Here is a 22675-nt window from a genome sequence, read left to right on the forward strand (position 1 = left end):
CTAATTTGCATGGCAGTGTCTTCCATTGAAGATATTGCAAGACTCAAGGCAGACATCAACTAAATCTTTCAAGGGGCTGCAGAAACTATATGAAGTTCAATTACTCTGATATGGAAAATGTGAGGAAATTAAAATTATATTGGAGTATGAAACAAATTCCAATCACACATAGAGCAAAAAACTAGTGTAAAAGACCTGGGAGCAATAATGTCAGAGGATCTCACTTTCAAAGACCACAACATTGCATCAATCGCATCTGCTAGAAAAATGACAGGATGGATACCTGGAGTTACCTGGAGAGAGTTCCGGGGGTCAACACCCCCGCGGCCCGGTCTGTGACCAGGCCTGCCAAACTAGGACTGCCTAGCCCATGATGACACCCTTCAGGTCGCTTGTTCTATTTAGGTTGGAATATTGCTGCACACTAACAGCACCTTTCAAGGCAGGTGAAATTCCTAACCTAGAAAATGTACAGAGAACCTTCATGGCACACAGATCTGCGATAAAACACCTCAATTACTAGGAAGGCTAGAAGTTCCTCAACCTGTATTCTCTAGAACATAGCTGGGAGAAATACATGATTATATATACTTGGAAAATCCTAGATGGATTAGTACCAAACTTGCACATGAAAATCACTCCCTATGAAAGCAAAAGACTCAGCAGATGATGCAACATCCCCCCAATGAAAAGCAGGGGTGCCACTAGCATGATAAGAGACAACACAATAAGTGTCAGGGGCCCAAGGCTGTTCAACTGCCTTCCAGCATACATAAGGGGGATTACCAATAGACCCCTGGCTGTCTTCAAGAAGGCACTGGACAGGCACCTAAAGTCAGTACCTGACCAGCCAGGCTGTGGTTCGTATGTTGGGTTGCATGCAGCCAACAGTAACAGCCTGGTTGATCAGGCCTTGATCCACCGTGAGGCCTGGTCACAGACTGGTCCACGGGGGCGTTGACCCATGAAACCCTCTCCAGGTATACTTTAGGTAAGAGACCTGAACTATAAAGTGTAAGTCTGAAAACTGCAGGAGTTTAAGAACTAAAATATGAAGAGTGCAAAGCAAATCATCAGCACAAGAGCAAGAACTAATAACATTGAATGTTTTGTGAAGATCATTATTGAATAATAAAACATCAGTAAGGTACTTCAACTGTGAGGAACATCACAGTTGATGGAGAAAGTGGCAGAAGCCAAGACCAAATAAAAGGAATTCCTTTGCAGTTAAGTTCTAGTAATTTTTTTAATCTGGTTAGGTATAATGGTTTTAATGTCATAAATAAGACTTGTTGTGCTTCCTACACCCACATGGATGAAAATAAAATAAGGAGTCAAAATAATAATTAACAGATGGAAAGACACCCACTTACTTTTTTCTTGTCTTGTAATGTTGCACAATTTGCAACAACCCAAGTCATCCATATAAATTTCCTCCTCAGGACACTCTGGGTCAAAGTATGGACATTCCTTTTTGACAGCAATAGTAGTGAGAACATCATTACGGGTCTCACAGCTGTACTCAAAACAGACATCTCCTTCACTTTCCCAGCGTTCACCAATGGAGTAAGATTTGCCATCATCAACACAGTGTGTCTTTAGGCATTTACCACAACACTCATTACTGGTTAAAAAGAAAAAATAAATCATATATTAGATAAGGGATAACAATCCTTTCAGCTATCTCTTACTGCTGAATTGAGAAAAATTATTCAGGACATCTATACACATTCTAGGTAGTAGGTTGGTAGACAGCAACCGCCCAGGGAGGTACTACCGTCCTGCCAAGTGAGTGTAAAACTGAAGCCTGTAATTGTTTTACACGATGGTAAGATTGCTGGTGTCTTTTTTTTTCTGTCTCATACACATGCAAGATTTCAGGTACGTCTTGCTACTTCTACTTACACTTAGGTCACACTACACATACATGTACAAGCATATATATACACACCCCTTTGGGTTTTCTTCTATTTTCTTTCTAGTTCTTGTTCTTGTTTATTTCCTCTTACCTCCATGGGGAAGTGGAACAGAATTCTTCCTCCGTAAGCCATGCGTGTTGTAAGAGGCTACTAAAATGCCGGGAGCAAGGGGCTAGTAACCCCTTCTCCTGTATATATTACTAAATGTAAAAGGAGAAACTTTCGTTTTTCCTTTTGGGCCACCCCGCCTCGGTGGGATACGGCCGGTGTGTTGAAAGAAAGATCTATACACATAAAGTTTCTACTAATAAGACAGATTTGACCTAGACAAACTCTAGATTAAAATAGACAAGTCAGACTTACATTATAATTTAAGTGTATAAAGCATAAAAATACTGTATGTAATTAGCTTGAGTCTATACTGTAAGATTCACTCCTGTACAGTAACTGCAGTCTACACTAAAAAGTTTACTCCTATACAGTAACTGTAATTCACTCTTACACAGTATCTGCAGTCTACTTTATAAAGTTCACTCTAATAGTATAATGCACAGTAACTGCACTCCTATCTAACTAATGTGTTCAGATATCTGGGAGCAGATCTGTCAGCAGATGGGTTTATGAAGGGCGAGGTTAACCATAGAACTGATGAAGGAAAAAAGGTGAGTGGTGCATTGAGGTATCTGTAGAGACAAAGAACGTTATCCATGGAGGCAAAGAAGGGAATGTACAAGAGTATAGTGGTACCAACACTCTTATATGGGTATGAAGCATGGGTTGTGAATGCTGCAGTGAGAAGGAGGCTGGAGGTAGTGGAGATGTGTCTAAGGACAATGTGTAGTGCAAATATTATGCAGAGAATTCGTAGTGTGGAAACTAGAAGGTGAGGAGTTACTAAAAGTATTATTCAGAGGGCTGAATAGGGGTTGTTGAGGTGGTTTGGTCATTTAGAGCAAAATAGGATGATCTGGAGGGTGTATAAATCTGTAGTAGAGGGGAGGAAGGATAGGGGCCATCCTAGGAAAAGATGGAGGGAGGGGGTAAAAGAGGTTTTGATTGCAAGGGGCCTGGATGTGCAGCATGTGTGAGCATGTTAGATAGGAGCGAATGGAGACGAATGGTTCTTGGGACTTGACGATCTGTTGGAGTGTGAGCATGGTAATATTTTGTGAAGGGATTCAAGGAAACCAGTTAGCTGGACTTGAGTTCTGGAAGTGGGAAGCACAATGCCTGCACTTTAACCCTTAAACTGTCCTAAGGTAGATCTACGTTTGCCCGCGTAGCACTCCGACCTTGATTTTCTCCATAAGAAACAATGTAAAAAAAAACGTAGATCTATGTGAGCAAACATAGATCTACATTTGGACAGTTTAAGGGTTAAAGGAGGGGTCTGGGATATTGGCTGTTTGGAGTGACATCTAAACTGTCATATCTGGGTCCCTCTGCAAAGACAATGATTATGTGTGAATGATGGTGAAAGTGATGAATGATGGTGAAAGTGATGAATGATGGTGAAAGTGATGAATGATGGTGAAAGTGTTTTTTATTATACTGCTCTATAATAATACTTAATTTTGATTATTCAGGGAATCATTATTGTCCTTTTTATTCATTTTACTCCTGATCCTTTATTTTTCCTCACAAACAACTGTTTTAGTAAAACAAAAGGAAACCTTAGTTTCATATGAGCTAAGTTTAACAAAGATAGAAGGTAAAAATTTTTTATTCACAATGGGGTTACACAAATACATAGATAAAATTCTTGTGGAACCCATAGTAAAAGGTACTAGGAGATATAACTAAAATATGATAGTAAAAAGTACAATTATCAGCATAAAATGATAGCACTGAGGCTACTGTGAATACAAGCAGGTCCTGCTTTACAGCAGTTTTCAAATGTATACCCATTCTTCATTTATCCAGACTTCCTACAATAAATATATACACCACTCACTATAAGCTAATAAAGTAATATAATATCTTTATTTACTACAAGTACTTTTACAAGGTATACAGGCCTAGCTAACATCAATGACACAGTTTTTGTCCCAAGATGCGACCCACACCAATCAACTAACACCCAGGTACCCATTTTACTGATGGATGAACATAGATAACTGTTTTTTTTTTTTTTAATACATATACAATAGTGTAAACATTTTATCAAACTTTTATATGTATTTAAAAGTGAAAAAAGGGCTATGATTCACTTTACAGCGATTTTCACTTTACAGCAGTAGCTCGGAACCTAACCTGGTGTATAAGCAGGGCCCTCCTGTAAACAGTAATTTATAAATAATAAAGAGTGAGGTACATAATATACTAATCATGTGAAAACTTCCTTGGATTCATACCTTAAATACACAAATGACATCTGACATTCTCTTTTTACTTTTATACTGTACGTATCTCAAGTTACCTGAGAGGTAATGGTGCAACGTATGTTGAGCCTAAATCACATTTGGTGTCACAAGTTGTCTCCTTCTCCCGGCGAGTGGCATTACCATCTGCACTAGCTTCACATGTGATAGTTGTACAGGTGTCATAAGGATCCTGAACACTATCCCCAACCTGTGAGATGAGTAGCACACATTCACAAATTTATATATATATACATGTACTTCTAATTTTGAATCATATGGAGTCAGTCTAGGGCAAACTATAATGACATCTGTTGTTAAGTTGGGAAAAGCTCACATTTATTTGAGTTTGTTTAATAATGCATCTGTATCTTGGAATGAAATTACTGTTAACAGAATGTTGTAAGCAAGGGATGACTGTATAGTAAAAAATATTTATATATATATATTTTTTTTTTTTTTTAACAAGTCGGCCGTCTCCCACCGAGGCAGGGTGACCCAAAAACGAAAGAAAATCCCCAAAAAGAAAATACTTTCATCATCATTCAACACTTTCACCACACTCACACATTATCACTGTTTTTGCAGAGGTGCTCAGAATACAACAGTTTAGAAGCATACACATATAAAGATACACAACATATCCCTCCAAACTGCCAATATCCCAAAACCCCTCCTTTAAAGTGCAGGCATTGTACTTCCCATTTCCAGGACTCAAGTCCGACTATATGAAAATAACCGGTTTCCCTGAATCCCTTCACTAAATATTACCCTGCTCACACTCCAACAGATCGTCAGATCCCAAGTACCATTCGTCTCCATTCACTCCTATCTAACACGCTCACGCACGCTTGCTGGAAGTCCAAGCCCCTTGCCCACAAAACCTCCTTTACCCCCTCTCTCCAACCCTTTCGAGGACGACCCCTACCCCGCCTTCCTTCCCCTATAGATTTATATGCTTTCCATGTCATTCTACTTTGATCCATTCTCTCTAAATGACCAAACCACCTCAACAACCCCTCTTCTGCCCTCTGACTAATACTTTTATTAACTCCACACCTTTTCCTAATTTCCACACTCCGAATTTTCTGCATAATATTTACACCACACATTGCCCTTAAACAGGACATCTCCACTGCCTCCAACCGTCTCCTCACTGCTGCATTTACCACCCAAGCTTCACACCCATATATTTATATTATGAAATGAATAAAATCTGTTAGTGGCTTAACAAAAAACTAAATTAAATGTACATTATGATGCTGGTCCATACCTGTACTGTTCCTCCCTCCTCAATTTTAATATTTTACAGTAAGATGAAATAAAAATTTGTATTGATAAAAATGTAGATACAGTGTGAAATACATTACTTGAGTACCCAGGTAAGCACCGAGAGTTGTGTGAAGTGTCTACACTCTTCGACCAGTTTTTACCAGATAAATATGAGTACATTTATTTATGTTATACACCACACATGCATCAAATTGCCATATACAACAATAAAATAAATGCATTTGATCCCAAAACAACTGCAAACAAAAAAACCTATTTACCATCTATCATGGCTCTCATACAGCACCACGGCACGTAAGTGGTGTACGCTGCCCTCGTCGAATGATTTCTAAAACCATCCTTCACTTTAAATACTGAATGTGTGGTTTCCAAATATTTCACCAGTGACAGTGTCTTACCTGCTGTCAGACATCATCCACCCATTTATGTAATCTGGTTATTAGCAGTTAACAATATGTAAATACTGATTAATTAAGGTAGTAAGAAAGTAGCCTAGCATGAAATTTAGACTAGTACTATATCTAATATGTATTGAATTTTGATTTCTGCTTAGATCATGGAGAAACTGATTCACTGCAATAAGTTGGAAAATGAATGGACTATTTAAAATATATGTTGACTACATTAGTGAATCTGTACTGTAAAATGTGTCGTCCATGCACAGTGATCGTGTGAATTTCGTTCTTACAACATGAATTATTGGTAAGAAAGAGGTACTGTACAGTAGTAGCATATATGTGAATTTGTAAACAAGGCAAGGGACTATCTACAGAAGTAGAATAAGACAGACTACAGTAGTAAAGAGATGAAAAACAAGGTGAATGAACAGATGATACAGTAGTACAGTTGTAATATCAAGTGAGAGACTAATATATAATACCAAGGATTGAGACTAATTTGGATAGACATAATATTTATTATATGAGAGAGTACTTGATTCAAAAAACAGAATATGGTATAAAAACATATAGAGAACAAATAGACACAATATAGTAGTACAATGGAAAGAATGTGAACATGGAGAAATGAGTGTTGTTACTCAAGGAAGTCAATAATAATACATGAATGTTTGTATGACAGGGAAAAAAAGTTCAACTTACAGGGATGGGACTATCATTCATTAGGCAAGCCGTTTTGGTGTGTACAGAACAACACTGGTCAGCTACTTTGTTTTCCTCAAACACATATTTCTTCAGGTCTTCTTCACCTGGTTTGGCACACTGAGCCTCTACAGCCTGGATTTGGATTTGGTCCTAAAAATGCCAATGAGATATATTTAAATTTGCATGGATATTTTTTTTTTAACACACTGGCTGTATCCCACCAAGGCAGGGTAACTAAAAAGAAAAACGAAAGTTTTCCTTTTTAAATTTAGTACATAAATTATATAGGAGAATGGGTTACTAGCCCCTTGCTCCCAGCATTTTAGTCACCTTTTACAACACACATGGATATACATTTATTATTTCAAACCATTTAATACAAATTAAAGTATTGGTACTTGAATGAACTACAAAAATAAATGCATTAAATGCAAAATTTGCGTATATTCACAAAAAAGTAATATGCACGGGTTACACAGCCCTATTTAGTTATTATTTATGTATCATATAATTTCAGGTAATGACAATCAAAATTCAAATGCATACACGAGCTGATGAAAAAAACCCTCGGTAATCAAGTCTGCTTACATGTTTATCTTTTGTGCAAGTATAGGTGGTGCAGAGGTCATCTGATATCCAGGTTTCATTCACAGCTTTCACTTCACTCTCTACAACGCAGGCAACCTGTAAAGTGTTTAGAATTAGAAATGTTGTACATTATATAATGTATTTATGTACAATCAGTGAAGTAGTTTGTCTTTTATCTCTCTTCATCATACAAATTCTTGTTTTTAGTGGGAGGCTAAGAAAGAAATAAAAGTCTTTAAAAGGAGTAAGTTATTAAGCATTTTCTGAACATCTGAGACCAGAGTCCTAGCTTAACTAAATGTTACTGATACATTTAATTTGTGATCCGCAAATATTACTAAATTTAAAACAATTAAATAGAAAGGACTAGACACAATACAACTACTAAATTAAAAACTAAAGGGGTGGAGAGAACTACAGACACTACTGTCCAGTACAGTATATACTGGTGAGGTAGATGGCAGTATTACAGATACACATCTGAAGTGATGAAATATGTAGGAATTTATTCTAGTGAAATTCGGTGTGCTCTATCCATTTCTTTAGTGACATCTGCATGAAAGTTAATTTTAAAGCTTACAATATCTACTTATACAGAACAGCTTGAGTTTAATTCCATACATAATACGTATACACTTAAAAATAAAAAAAATTGAATACTGGTTTCCAGGTAGATAGGATTTTGCTGTATTACAATGTATAATGTCAGGTTACACGTGTTTCAAATAGGATAAAAGATAATTTGTGTGCTAAGATAGCATCTAGGAATAAATTGTGAAAAGAAAAAAAATCATAAAATACATACTACCCATGTTAGAAAATATTTAACCCTTTCAGGGTCCGTCCCGTAGATCTACGGCTTTACGTTCAGGGTCCAAACCGTAGATCTACGCCATGAGCTCAGCTCACTCTGATAAACTGTGAGTGGTACATTTGGGCCTAGATATGAGAGAATACATCTATGTGGTATGTGTGCACCACATAAAACAGATCCTGCAGCACACTGTGCATAATGAGAGAAAAAAAATGAAATCATGATTTTTCGATTAAAACAGCAACTTTGCAGTGTTTTTTCGTATGTTTTTTATAGTTGTATTTGCGATTTCTTGGTCTCATTTGATAGAATGGAAGACATATTACAGAAATAGAGATGATTTTGATTGGTTTTAGCATTGGAAATGGCTTGAAACTGAGCTCAAAGTAACGGAAATGTTAAATTTTTGCCGATATTCAAGAGTAAACAAACGACCTCACACGTCTAATACACATCAGCTGGTGGGTCTAATATACATTCACAAATATGGTGATGATATTTATACAATTATTACAGTATTGCATAACAGTAAATCTTCTATTTTTTGGTGTGAATAAAAATTCATTATGTGAATAAAAAATCAAAATGGAATTTATTTGTAAAGCCTCAAAACATAACTAATGAACAGAGGAAATGTTAGTTTAGTGCCAGGAATGCCTACATTGTTCATTCTGGACCCTATTTTGAAATTGGAATATTTTGAACTTTGGGTTAAATTGGCCAAATTAACAATTTCCGATCACTTTATTTTGTAGTTGAAACAGTTGACTTGGCGATTTCTTGTGCTCAATCGATAGAATAGAAGTAATACTAGTGAAATAGCTAAGAATTTGGTTGATTGGAATAATGTAATTGGCCTAAAATGGGAGTCAAAGTCGGCAAAATCGCCGATTCGTAAATATCGCTGACACATCAAAATTCGCGAGAGCATAATTTCGTCAATTTTCCACCAAATTTCGTACTTTTTGTTTTATTACCTTCACAAAAAGATTCTCTACGATTTCATAAGAAAAAATAACAATTTTTTTTTTTTAAATATCTTGGACACTGGTGCGTGACTCCAGATTTGGGCCTTGGACCCTGAAAGGGTTAAAAGAGTAAAATATTCACCTCCACACATCATTCTTTGTATTTTATGAAAAACAGCACTGCAACTACTCTGAATTTCCTTTTACCATGATACTGTGTTCAATTTAGGTGTACAACATGCCCTTCATACAAATGACCGATGTACAGTTGACTTAAAGTTCCTACCAGGACCCATGGCCTGGTAGGCAATGCTCTCACTTCATACAGTGAGTGTCTGTGGTTCGATTCCCAGTAAGGGTGGAAATACTGGGAGTGGTTTCTTACACTTGCTGTCCCCGTTCACCTAGCTAACAAGTAGGTACCTGGGAGTTAGTCGACTGGTGTTCGTTGCATCCTGGGGGACAAGACTAAAGGACCCCAACAGATACATGTATAAGACAGATGGTCCTTGATGATGAACTGACTTTCTTGGGTTATCCTGGGTGGCTAACCCTCCAGGTTAAAACTCTGAACAAAATCTTATCTTACCTGGACACACTGTCCACAACATTGTGTTGGGAAGAGAGGTGAAGGTTCATACTCCCAGCCTGCACCACATGCTTCATCACATGAGTAGATCTTTTCAATTTTATCTACTTTGCCTTCTGGAGACTTCACACATTCCACACTTCGACATCCATTCAGAGGATCATTAAGTGTCTCTCCAATCTGAAGAATTATTAAATACCTAATATCTGTCTAAAGCAATTCTAGAAATAATACAAAATTAAAGGGAAAAAAATCTAGTATCTTGCAATGAGTTACTACTTCTAACAATATAGATTGGGAACAAGCATCCCTGTTATATCAAGAACTTTGTAATTACAAAAGAAAACTAACTGAATCATTCATAATTGTAGCTATTCCAAGCTTAAACATTTCATAATGTAGGTATAAATATTTAACATCTTACAAGGTTAATGGAAACTTTGAAACCTAGGGTTATAAATCCTTTTCCCTAGTCATCTCTTCATGTGCTTGACAGCTCCTGCACCTAACTTACATTGTGTAACATAGATTATATGTAACATAGATTATATGTATATAAGTTTCAACCCTTGTACACTTTTTAACCTTCTAGAGGGCCTCAATATGAGGCTGAATTAAACATATATTTCTTAAGGTTTAGTTTTATTTTCCAAAACAGACTTAAATTTGAATTTGTGTCACTGCACTGCTTATTTTAGATATACTGTATGTACTATATCTTATTTTGGACATAGAGCACACAGAGTATATATTTTAACTCATCTGTGGCTTCACACCAAGTTAAGGTGACCCAAAGAAGAACTAAAGAAAAATCATTCACCATCATTCATTCCTTTGCTGTCTCAGCCTTACAACTCAAGTCCAGTGAAGTGGTTTCCTTGAATATCTTCACAGATGTTACCTTGTTCACATTCTAATAGCATGTTAATTCCAGTGGATAACATGACCCTTCCTCCCATCATCATGGTCTCACACTCCAATATATGTCTGCTAGATTTGCAGCCTACAAACCTTATTTGGTCAACACCTGATTTATACATACTAACCTATCTCCTTCAATATTCTCTTTTTTTTTCAAGCCAGTTATAAAAGATTTTAGCACAAATTAATCTATGTAAAAAAGGGAATAACTCTAACAAATTTTTTTTTTAACTTGTCGGTCATTTCCCACCAAGGAAGAGTGACTCAAAAAGAAAGAAAAACCTAAAAAGAAAGAAAACACTTTCATCATCATTCACCATTTTCACCATCACTCATACATAATCACTGTCTTTGCAGAAACGCTCAGATACGACAGTTTACATCCCTCCAAACTGCCAATATCCCAAACCCCTCCTTTAAAGTGCAGGCATTGTACTTCTCATTTAAAGGACTCAAGTCCAGCTAACCAGTTTCTCTGAATCCCTTCACAAAATATTACCCTGTTCACACTCCAACCATTAATTTTAGAGCATTTAGCACACCAGCTGGGGTTAAGGAATCTTTGTAGTGAGTTTGGTGAGGTTTTGTCTAATATTTGTTGCTTTATAAAATGGCTACCATGAAACTACACTACCCAATTATAATACAAATCTTAGTACAATGTATTGTGAAAATATGGTATACAAATCTGTACATCTTAAGTTGATGTGGCAAGATGTCTACAAATTAGAGCAGAAGCAAACAAATAAAATGTTTCATAACTAATACTGTAGTGTATTTCTAGCACTGTATGATCCTTGTGGGTTTAGAGCTTGGTTTTGATTATAAAAATGATGTATTGCATTTCATTAAAAAAAATACTCACATTAATAACTTCATAGTCATCAATACAAGCAGTTCTGATTACTGTCGGACAGCATTGACCTGGTGTTTCTACACTCTCCAACTCATACTCGCCACGATCTGGATGACTGTCAAGAGTTGGGCACGTGTGCTGGGTACAATGGTGTCGTGAATGACCCTCATTTTCTTGTGTACATTTACAAGTCAGGCACAAGCCATCTGTCCAGCTTTCATCAGCCTATGAATGGTCACAAATTTTTCAATAATAACTTCTTTTGTAATAAAATACTGATGTAAAAAATCAAAGTGCTCTGCTATATTCATGAAAATAATAAGTACAAAACAAATAAATTATTATATAAAAAATACAATTGAAACTAATTCTGCATTCTAAAGTTCATTACTGTAGCAGAGAAAATGCAGCTACCTAACTTTTTAAAATACAGTAGTACCCCGAGTTTCTTGCATAATTTGTTCCAAAAGGCTGTTCGAGTGCCGTTACTGAATGAATTTGTTCCCATAAGGAATAATGTAAATTAGATTAGTCTGTTTCAGACCAACAAAAATACACTTACAAAAGCACTTAAAATAATACACCTACATAATTGTTTGAGTTGGGAGCTGTACGAAACTCGGGGTACCACTATATTTTATTTCTGACTATGCTCTATATTCTATTTCAATTCATGGTATGTAATTGGTTTACCAGCTCATACATAAAAAAAAGGGAAATGTAAAGAAAAAAAAAAGGAATGTAGAGTATACAGGGGCACATAAACAGCTGAAGATTAGAGCAATGTGGAATTACAGTCTATAAAGTGCAGGGAAAAATATTTCTATCTATGGTGGTCATTATATATATTTTAGATACAGTGGACCCCCGGTTTTCGTCCTTAATCTGTTCCAGAAGGTTGGTCGAAATCCGAAATGGACGAAAACCGAAGTAATATTTCCCACAAGAAATAAAGTAAATCCAATTAATCTGTTCCAGACATCCAAAAATATTAACAAAAAATAAATTTTATAGAGAATAATTATAGTGTTGCAGCTCTTCGGTGGTTAGCTCTTTCCTGTAGTTGTCCACCAACTCTTCCACATCTTGGCCACTCACATCCAACCCCATGGACTTCCCCAAAGCCACAATACATTCCACAACAGGCATAGGGTTATATTGGGTTAGTAATGGAACTAGACATTAAAAAACACAATAAAAAGTAAAATACATACACAGTACACTCAATACTTTCCTTAAAATATTTGTAGTCTTAATGTAGGGTGAGTGGTGAGTAGCATTTATTTGTAGGAAGTCAGTGTAGGTAGCTGGTAGGTGTGGGTAGCCGGTAGGTAGCCTGGGCTACACCTACCGGTTACCTACACTGCGGCCCAGAGCCACATAATTACCATCGACATACCATGTTCACTGAGCTTAATCATTTCTAATAACTACAGCCTCTCCTTGCTTAACGATGGAGATAGGGACCTAAGACCCCGTCGGTAAACGAATTCGTCGCTAAACAAGAAACATACTATAATGGTAGTGGATTTGTGTCAACTATCTTTGATATTGTTTTAATGTCACCTTTACAAACCATACCATGGACAGGATAGAACCCGCAATCAGAGAGTCTTAAAACTCCAGACTGTCGTATGGTTTGTTTACAATCGTGTCATTACAATTTCATGAGTCATGTCACCTTTACAGTATTTAGGTATAAATACTGGTCGGAGAGCCCATCGTAAGTCTGAGGCGTTGGTAAATGAGTACGTCGCTAAGTGAGGAGAGGCTGTACTTTATATGCCATCGCAGACAAAGGGAGAAATAATGAATAATTCATGCTGAGAATTGTAAACAAAAGCTTTATATATTAAGGGTGGTGACTGGGCCAATGCAGATTCATACACGTTTTCTCTAATGCTGGACCAGAGAAAACGTAATGTTTTCCCTCCACCGACTACCACCCTTCCATAGCATAGATGGATTAATGAAAATGTCTATATTAACATAAAATAAGACATGTAATGTGCCCAAGAGTGATTATTATTAAACATACATAGCATATAAACAATGCATGTTTATATGCTATGTAACGTGTTTGAAGAAAATATCAAAGATGAATTAATGAAAGTGTCCATATTAATGTAAAATAAGACATTTAATGTGCAGACGATTTCTGAGCGGATGTACAAAACCCGGGGTAAATGTTTGCCGAAAAAAGTGGTCAAGATCTGAATTGTACGATTTTCACACCGGACGAAATCCGGAGGTTCACTGTATTATGTATCTGTTTGTCATTCTTATCCAGCCTTTCCATAGGTGAATAATTATCAATGATACTCAGGAGATAATGATAAATTATGTATCATTTTACTTATGCTGTTGCCTGAAAATATGAGCATCTCATTTGAGTCTTCATTAAGAGTTATGAGGACAAACTTAATTAGAAAGTAAGCAATTAAACTATACAAAAGTATTTCCTTACTGTCACCTGAAAAGTCTGAAAATCTTTGTTCAGCTGATTAGTAATATAAAAATATTTTAGTAACAGGGATCTGATAACTGACTAGTACATCAGCACACCATAACACTTCCATTTATCTTTATGCCCCCAATAAAAACTATCTCACATTTTTCCAATTACTGTGTCTCCAACATCTGTTTTGTTTATTATAAATTAGCACTCTAGTTTGTCAATACATAACACTAATATAAATGACTTAACATTGATAAACTTAGTTGCCGCAATATAAGTTTGCTACAATGCTTGCTCAGAATAAAATTTTTTTGCCCTTTTTTACAACATCAATATAAAGATGAGGAAAAGAGTAACACAAAACATTAATGAGAGTTCCTGCAGAGGTAGACATGACTGCCACAAGAAGTGCAAGAACATGAAAGCTGCCTGCAATGGGATAATATACTATTACCTTGTATAATTTCTTCTGAGGCACATCAGAATCACTCACTGGTTGTTGATTGCCAACGATATCAATATAATATTTGTGCTGATATATGCATGCATCTGCAGGAGGTTCTGGAGAATGGAGTGTACACATAAGATATTACTATTACCAAAACTCAGGTAGAGTTCCCCAGAAATGACTAGTTTTTTAACTATTATAAATAAAGGAGGAATAAAATAATAAGTATTACAATGAATGTGAGAACAATACTACATAAAATTCATAAAAAACTATAGCATCATTAAAATGACTAAAACCTGTCTGAAAACTTTTGCTCTTCCCTACAGTACTTGTACTGGTATTCATTTGTTAAACTGAGTGTTTTATGACCCTAGTGGGTTTAGCGCTTAGTTATTATTGTGATAATAATAATAATAATAATAATAATAATAATGATAATAATGATCTAAAATGAGTGTTTAACACATATTGTTTCTATATCCCTTAACTCTTGTTATTACTGAAATAATTATTCTAAAAAATTTTGGCTGTATCTCTATATATTATGCTTCGTATTCTTCAACTTGTTTCCTACACTCACTCATACTGGAGATGTTTTAACATATTTTTTATTGTCTATTCTGGACGAAAACTCTTCAGATTAAGCAAGACTGGTAATCCCTGACAAAGTGAAGATACTAAACAAGTTCGATAATGTAAACCCCAATCATTTTTTCAAATGATATACCCTGTACATGGGGTCCCTTAAAGTTTGTAAAGTGATCTTAATCCAAGGAAGCTGAGCAACTCTTCCCTTCCTATAATCAAACCGCATTACTACACCTTTCATTTCTCTGGTGCAGTGTGACCTTGATGAGTTTAGTGCTTCCCCATGAATATAATAATAATTTGAGTGTTATAATGTGACAGATAACACAAGGTAACAACCAAAATCCTTTCTCACCAAATGGAGGGTTCAAACCCATGGCAAGCCAGTCCTAAAACTAGCAGGCCAGTGTGTTGTTCACTGCACAATGCATGCTGTGCATTTAAACCCTTCATTCTGTGGACGGTTTACAAACATTTCATTAGGATTTCACAAGCCAACAAAATCTTAATAAGTCACAATGCACCTCAGACAACAAGAAATTCTACATCTCAAAAGCTTAATAAACCTGTAGAACACCACTCACTAAAGCTGTCAGTGCTAAAATTGTGCATATAAAATTTATCTGGAAAAAGTCATTACAAAATGCAAAATGAGGAAACCTTCCATAAGTTTTGGGCTTACTGTCTGTCCCAAGGTCATTCAGTACTTCAGGTTACCCACCTATAAACACTTTATTTGTACAAAAGAATATGTTACACACACTTTTGTAATGCGGCTTCTTGATTGTAAAACTTTTAACTGGTATTTACCTAGGTACTCTGTTTGTCAATGATGCTGTGCATAATTTGAGGCATTTGTAAATTAGGAACTGCATATATTGCTACCCTAATTTACAAAAGAAGTTGAGGTAAAAATCTTGCTATGTTCAACTAGCATTCTTATATTACAATACAGCTTGTCATACATAAGACTATGCGGTCTACAAGCCTACATTACCCAACTTTGGAGATAGTATACCTGTGAAGTAAACATTAAAAGAAAAGAACATACCACATGTGGTCTTAGGGCAACACTCGCCATCCTTCACTGATTCTTCTGTCAAGACATGGAATTCTGGACATGTGACTTCTGGACACTCTCCAGTACATTGCATGGTGTATCGAGCACAACACCCAGTGTCATCCAGTGTCCATTCTTCTCCTGGCAGACATAATGTAAGAGGTTAGGAAGGTCAGCATTACATATATAACCAATGTTTCTTCCCTGTATGTCTTATATGAATGTAAAAGATTTAGATCCATCTATGTAGGTGCTCACATCCTTTACCTGGTTTAAGATCATTATCATCAGGAGTGACTAGCTGAGGACAGTCTTCTGGCTCCAAGCATACACAGGCATACTGAGGACAGACGCCTGGGGCTTCTATTACCTTCTGTCGTTGACCATACCCACACCCATCTTTTGGCTCAACTGGAGGAGGACAATCTTCAGTAGGCTTTACCTTGCACTTCTTTCTTGGACCACAACAGTCATCCCCGGTTCCATTGATCTATTGAGAAGTAAGCACATTTATATGTCTTTTTAACCACATTAGTACTAATTTCCTACCAGGTGAGTGACCCAAAGAAAGAAAAAAAACACTCATTATCACTCAAGCATTAGCTGTCTTGCCAGAAGTACATGGACATCACAATTATTCTGTAATAAACACTGAATAATCAACTTAAATCTTATGCAAATTATATATGCATAAATTGGCTAGTTGAAGTACTAACCTCCACCACAATATATCCTTCATCACAGATTGGGTCACCAGGGCATGTCTTGGTACTGCAGCTGCTGCCTTGGCTAGTACATTCACATGTAGTACAAGCATCTATCTGCCATACATCACTAATTCTATGTCCTTCCTCATCACATGTCTTACAGTAGCTAGCATTGATGCATCTTCCTTTATCCAGTGCCTGAAATATTTTTAGTTGAGTCTATTAAGATACAAAGCTTTTATATGGCACTATGGTATTTCCACAATATTAATCATATAAAAAAAAGCAGTGGTGATATGTCTCCTTCCGTGAATATTTTGATGGTACGTATGTAACTATTTCCAGGACCATATTTGTATAATATGGCTATAAGTTTTTATTATTTTGGAAAAGATTGAAAAATCTTAAAAATGTGAAAAACTACTGTTTTTTTGCTTATAGAGTTTTCAGGCATCTTAAGAAAATAAGGTGCTGAAAATTTTCACAAATACTTTTAATAGTCCATTATACTGTAATGTAGTGCAGTACTACAAATGAAAAATTATACAATGCATAAAAAAATACTATATAGAAAACTTGTGAAGAGCATGAGCTAAGAAAGATCACAGAAACTCACCATGCCATCAGGACAGAAGCAGCCGTCAACAGGGGATATGGGACAAGCGTCAGGGTTACTTTGAAGCTCCTCATAGTTTTCACATGTACGTACACAGCCTGATGCACAAGCATGATACTCCTGACCTGCAATGACCCAAAATATATTGTAATACATTTTCATACAGCATACACTCCTCAATAAATTAGAAACCATAATATTCATCTTTCCTTTCAGAATAACAAATACGTACTTGTATAAATTTACTCATATGATATATGTACCTCCATTGCAAGCCTTTGGACACAGTTCTTCTGAACGCCAGTCTAGACAAATGTCTAGATCAGCACAGCGCCTGGCATAAGCTTCAAGACTGTGGCATGCTGCAACTTGTGGCTCACGGCTACCACAAGCATCAAGCTGACATGATGACACATATGCTGCTGGATCCTCCACTGGATGGCACTGGTGGAAATTTAAAAAATATATTTTTTTTTTTTTTCAACAAGTCGGCCGTCTCCCACAGAGGCAGGGTGACCCAAAAAGAATGGTCAGTGATCAGTACGCTGAGGTCAGTGATCACATGTGGTCATCCTCATCCTAAGCTGTCTGGGATTAGAGTGGGGTGTTACCTAGCACCATGGCTTGTTGTAGTGTTTTAGAATCCCACGTTAAAGTGTTGAAGAAGGAGATTCTACTTCTTCAGGAGGAAAATAGGAGGCTGAAGCTTTGCCTAGATGGGTTTGGGAGCGAGTGTGAGATGGTTGTAGCTGGTGAGGAGGAAAAAGTTACCAGCAGTGATTTGGAGAGTGGCAGCAGCTTTAAATGGCAAGTGGTTCACAGTTCAGGAAGAAGGACGATAAGGAAAGTTAATCGAGAAGATGTGAAGGCAGGAAATCAATTCTCTGTTCTCCAGGATGAGTATACTTCAGTGGTTAGTGAGATTAAAGGTACCACTGACTTCACTGCTTATCAAGGTAAGAATATTCTAATTGTGGGAGATTTTCAGGTAAGATATATGGACTGTGCTTTTTGTAACAGAGATAGAAAGGTCAGACAGAGGGTGTGTCTCCCAGGAGCTGGTGTTGGTGACATAGTCAGCAGGTTGGATAATATTATGTCAGGCAATGGGAACAAGTCTGTCTTTGTGCTGGTGGAAATGACATTGGGAATGGCAGGAGACAGGAGCTGCTGGATAAGTATAGGTCAGCCATAGATGTAGTCAGGTCTAAGGGAGAGATCCCAATCATATGTAGCATCTTGCCTAGAAGGGGAGTGAGCAATGAATGGATGTCTATGGCAATTGGTATAAATTGCTAGCTAGACAGGTACTGCAAGGAACTTGCAATCCCATTCATTGATAACTGGGACATATTTTATGGCAAATGTGATATGTATGCAAGGAATGGGTTTCATCTCTCTGGGGCTGGAGTGGTTGCATTAGCCAATTCAATTGAGGGGATTATTGGTGACATGTCTAGGATTTTAAACTGATAGATTATAGAGGTATGGGTGTCTGTGGGAAACAATCAGGCTTTAGTACTAGGGTTGAAAACAGCAGATATAACCAGGATAGCTCAGGGATATGTTTAAAAGACAATATTCAAAATAAAGTTGCTAGTAAAGGCAAAGCAAATGATCAACAAACAAAGAGAGACAGTAGAGGGCAACGAGTGACTAGCTCCCTTAAGGTTTACTATACAAATAGTAGGAGTCTAAGAAATAAGATAGATGAGCTAAGATTACTTGCAAGTGCAGGTAAAATAGATATTATTGCTATAACAGAGACCTGGTTCAGCTTGAAAGATAGAGAAATGCCTTCTGAATGCAACATACAGGGTTATAAACTATTCCACACTGATAGTCAACAGGAGGGATGGTGGAGTGGTGATGTATGTCAGAAATAATTTAAATTGTTGTGTTAGACAAAAAAAAGATTAGAAACATCGAACACAGAATCTGTTTGGCTACAGTTTCTTGAGGGTCGTGAAAACTTAATTTTAGGTGCGATTTATAGGCCCCCAAACCTTGATAGAGAGTGTAGTAAGCTGCTATGGGACGAAATTCATAAGGCATCTAAATATGAAAATGTTGTGTTAATGGGAGATTTTAACTTTAGACAAATTGATTGGAATAATGTGACAGAAAATCTTGAGTCTAGTGACTTTCTTGATATGAATCAGGATTGCTTTTTAAAACAGTTTGTGACAGAACCAACTAGAGAAAACAATCTGCTTGGTTCTTGCCAACAAAGAATCGCTAGTTAATAATCTTGAGGTTAATGATGAGCTTGGGGAAAGCGATCACAAATCACTTAGTTTCAATATATCAAGGAATTACCCGGATAACTGCAATCAAATCTCTGTCCCAGACTTTAGCTTGGCCGATTTCATGAAAAATTACATGGGTGGGCAAAATTGGGATGTCCTGACTATGGGTCAGGTAGGTGGTCTTGGTTACCAATATGATGTTTTTTCAGAGCATAGTTCTAGCTGCCCAGACAACTTCTGTTATGAGTAGGGAAATTAAATCTAACAAAAATGATCCCAAATGGATGAACAATAGATTAAAACATCTCACTGGTCAAAAGAGAGGCACATATAGGCATATCAAAAGAGGGAAGGGGCAGTTAAGAAATCAGTATATTCAATTAAAGAGAGAAATAAAAAAAGGAATAAGAAAAGCAAAAAGGGATTATGAGGCTAAGGTCACAAGGGATTCTAAGACTAACCCAAAAGGGTTCTTTCAAGTATACAGAAGTAACATTAGGGACAAGATAGGCCCACATAAGAGTAACTCAGGTCAAATCACTGACAGTGATAAGGATATGTGTGAAATTTTCAATACTTACTTCCGTCTCCCACTGAGGCAGGGTGACCCAAAAAGAAAGAAAATCCCCAAAAGAAAATACTTTCATCATCATTCAACACTTTCACCACACTCACACATAATCACTGTTTTTGCAGAGGTGCTCAGAATACAACAGTTTAGAAGTAGTATATACATATAAAGATACACAACATATCCCTCCAAACTGTCAATATACCAAACCCCTCCTTTAACCCTTAAACTGTCCAAATGTAGATCTACGTTTTTTCAACATTTGAAAGTATGTAAAAAAAAGTAGATCTTCTTTTCTTTTTTTACATTTGAAAACTTGTAAAAAAAACTTTGATCTACGTTTTTTTTTTTTTATATTTGAAAATATGTAAAAAAAAACGTAGATCTACTTTTGGAGCACTACGCATGTGAACATTGATCTGCTTGGACAGTTTAAGGGTTAAAGTGCAGGCATTATACTTCCCATTTCCTGGACTCAAGTCCAGCTAACCGGATTTCCCTGCATCCCTTCATTAAATATTACCCTGCTCACACTCCAACAGCTCGTCAGGTCCCAAAAACCAATCGTCTCCATTCACTCCTATCTAACACGCTCACACACGCTGGAAATTCTAGCCCCTCACCCACAAAACCTCCTTTACCCCCTCCCTCCAACCTTTTTGAGGACAACCCCTACCCCTCCTTCCTTCACCAACAGATTTATAAGCTCTAGTCATTCTATTTTGATCCATTCTCTCTAAATGACCAAACCACCTCAACAACCCCACTTCAGCCCTCTGACTAATACTTTAGTAACTCCATGCCTCCTCCTAATTTCCACACTCTGAATTCTCTGCATAATATTTACACCACACATTGCCCTTAGACAGGACATCTCCACCGCCTCCAGCTGCCTCCTTGCCGCAGCACTTACAACCCAAGCTTCACACCCATATAAGAGTGTTGTTACCACTATACTTTCATATATTCCCTTCTTTGCCTCCACAGATAACATTATTTGTCTCCACAGATACCTCAATGCATCACTCACCTTTTTTCCTTCATCATTTCTATGGTTAACCTCATCCTTCAAAAACTCATCCGCTGACACGTCAACTCTCAAATACATATATGAAAACATTCACTTCTTCCATACTCCCTCTCTTCAATTTGATATCCAATTTTTCTTTATCTAAATCATTTGATACCCTCATCACCTTACTCTTATCTATGTTCACATTCAACTTTCTACCTTTACACACCCTCCCAAACTCGTCCGCTAACCTTTGCAACTTTTCTTTAAAATCTCCCATAAGCACAGTATCCTCAGAAAAAAGTAACTGTGTCAACTCCCATTTTGTATTTGATTCCCCATAATTCAATCCCACCCCTCTACCCAACACCCTAGCATTAGCATCTTTTACAACCCCATCTATAAATATATTAAACAACCATGGTGACATTACACATCCCTGTCTAAGACCTACTTTTACCGGGAAGTAGTCTCCCTCACTCCTACACACCCTAACCTGAGCCTCACTATCCTCATAAAACTCTTACAGCATTTAGTAACTTACTACCTATCCCATGCACCTGCAACATCTGCCACATTGCTCCTCTATCCACTCTATCATATGCCTTTTCTAAATCCATAAATGCAATAAAAACTTCCCTACCTTTATCTAAATACTGTTCACATATATGCTTCAATGTAAACACTTGATCTACACATCCCCTACCCACTCTAGAGCCTCCCTGCTCAACTGCAATCCTACTCTCTGTCTTACCTTTAATTCTTTCAATAATAATCCAACCATACACTTTACCTGGTATACTAAGTGAACATTTTTCTTTTTTTTCAACAAGTCGGCCATCTCCCACCGAGGCAGGGTGACCCAAAAAAGAAAGAAAATCCCCAAAAATAAAACACTTTCATCATCATTCAATACTTTTACCATCACTCACACATAATCACTGTTTTTGCAGAGGTGCTCAAAATACAACAGTCTAGAAGCATATACATATAAAGATACACAACATATCCCTCCAAACTGCCAATATCCGAAACCCCTTCTTTAACCCTTTGAGGGTTTTCGTCGTACTAGTACGTTTTACGCGTAGGGGTTTTTGACGTACTAGTACGCATAAATTCTAGCGGCCTCAAATCTAGAGGGAGAAAGCTGGTAGGCCTTCATATGAAAGAATGGGTCTATGTGGTCAGTGTGCACAGTCTAAAAAAAATCCTGCAGCACACAGTGCATAATGAGAAAAAAAAAACGTTGACCATTTTTTTGGAATAAATCAGCGACTTTGCAGTGTATTTTCGTATGGTATTTATTGTTGTATTCTAGTTTTCTTGGTCTCATTTTATAGAATGGAAGACATATTACAGAAATTGAGATGATTTTGGCTGGTTTTACAAAGAAAGGTGCCTTGAAATTGAGCTCAAAGTAGCAGAAATGTTCGATTTTTACCAAACTTCAAAAGTAAACAAATCGTGCCAAGCGTGCAATACACGTCAACTGGTGAGTCTAATATTCTTTCACAAGTGCACCAATAATATTTATACCATTTTTTACACTAAT

The 22675-nt window shown here is 36.9% G+C and overlaps 1 protein-coding gene across 1 annotated transcript in view; it reads right to left on the reverse strand.

Annotated features, from left to right (window-relative positions):
- LOC128697451 (hemocytin-like) overlaps positions 1-22675 on the reverse strand; it is a gene marked incomplete in the record, with an annotated part of 289908 nt that overhangs the window by 7551 nt on the left and 259682 nt on the right. The window contains 12 exon segments of the mRNA XM_070094123.1: positions 1374-1624; positions 4339-4490; positions 6673-6825; positions 7264-7359; positions 9635-9814; positions 11421-11636; positions 14324-14430; positions 15960-16109; positions 16236-16458; positions 16685-16873; positions 17292-17416; positions 17555-17735. Coding sequence (XP_069950224.1) covers positions 1374-1624; positions 4339-4490; positions 6673-6825; positions 7264-7359; positions 9635-9814; positions 11421-11636; positions 14324-14430; positions 15960-16109; positions 16236-16458; positions 16685-16873; positions 17292-17416; positions 17555-17735 — 2023 coding nt within the window.

The sequence above is a fragment of the Cherax quadricarinatus genome, chromosome 44 (assembly GCF_038502225.1).
Source record: "Cherax quadricarinatus isolate ZL_2023a chromosome 44, ASM3850222v1, whole genome shotgun sequence".
Classification (NCBI taxonomy): Eukaryota; Metazoa; Arthropoda; class Malacostraca; order Decapoda; family Parastacidae; genus Cherax; species Cherax quadricarinatus.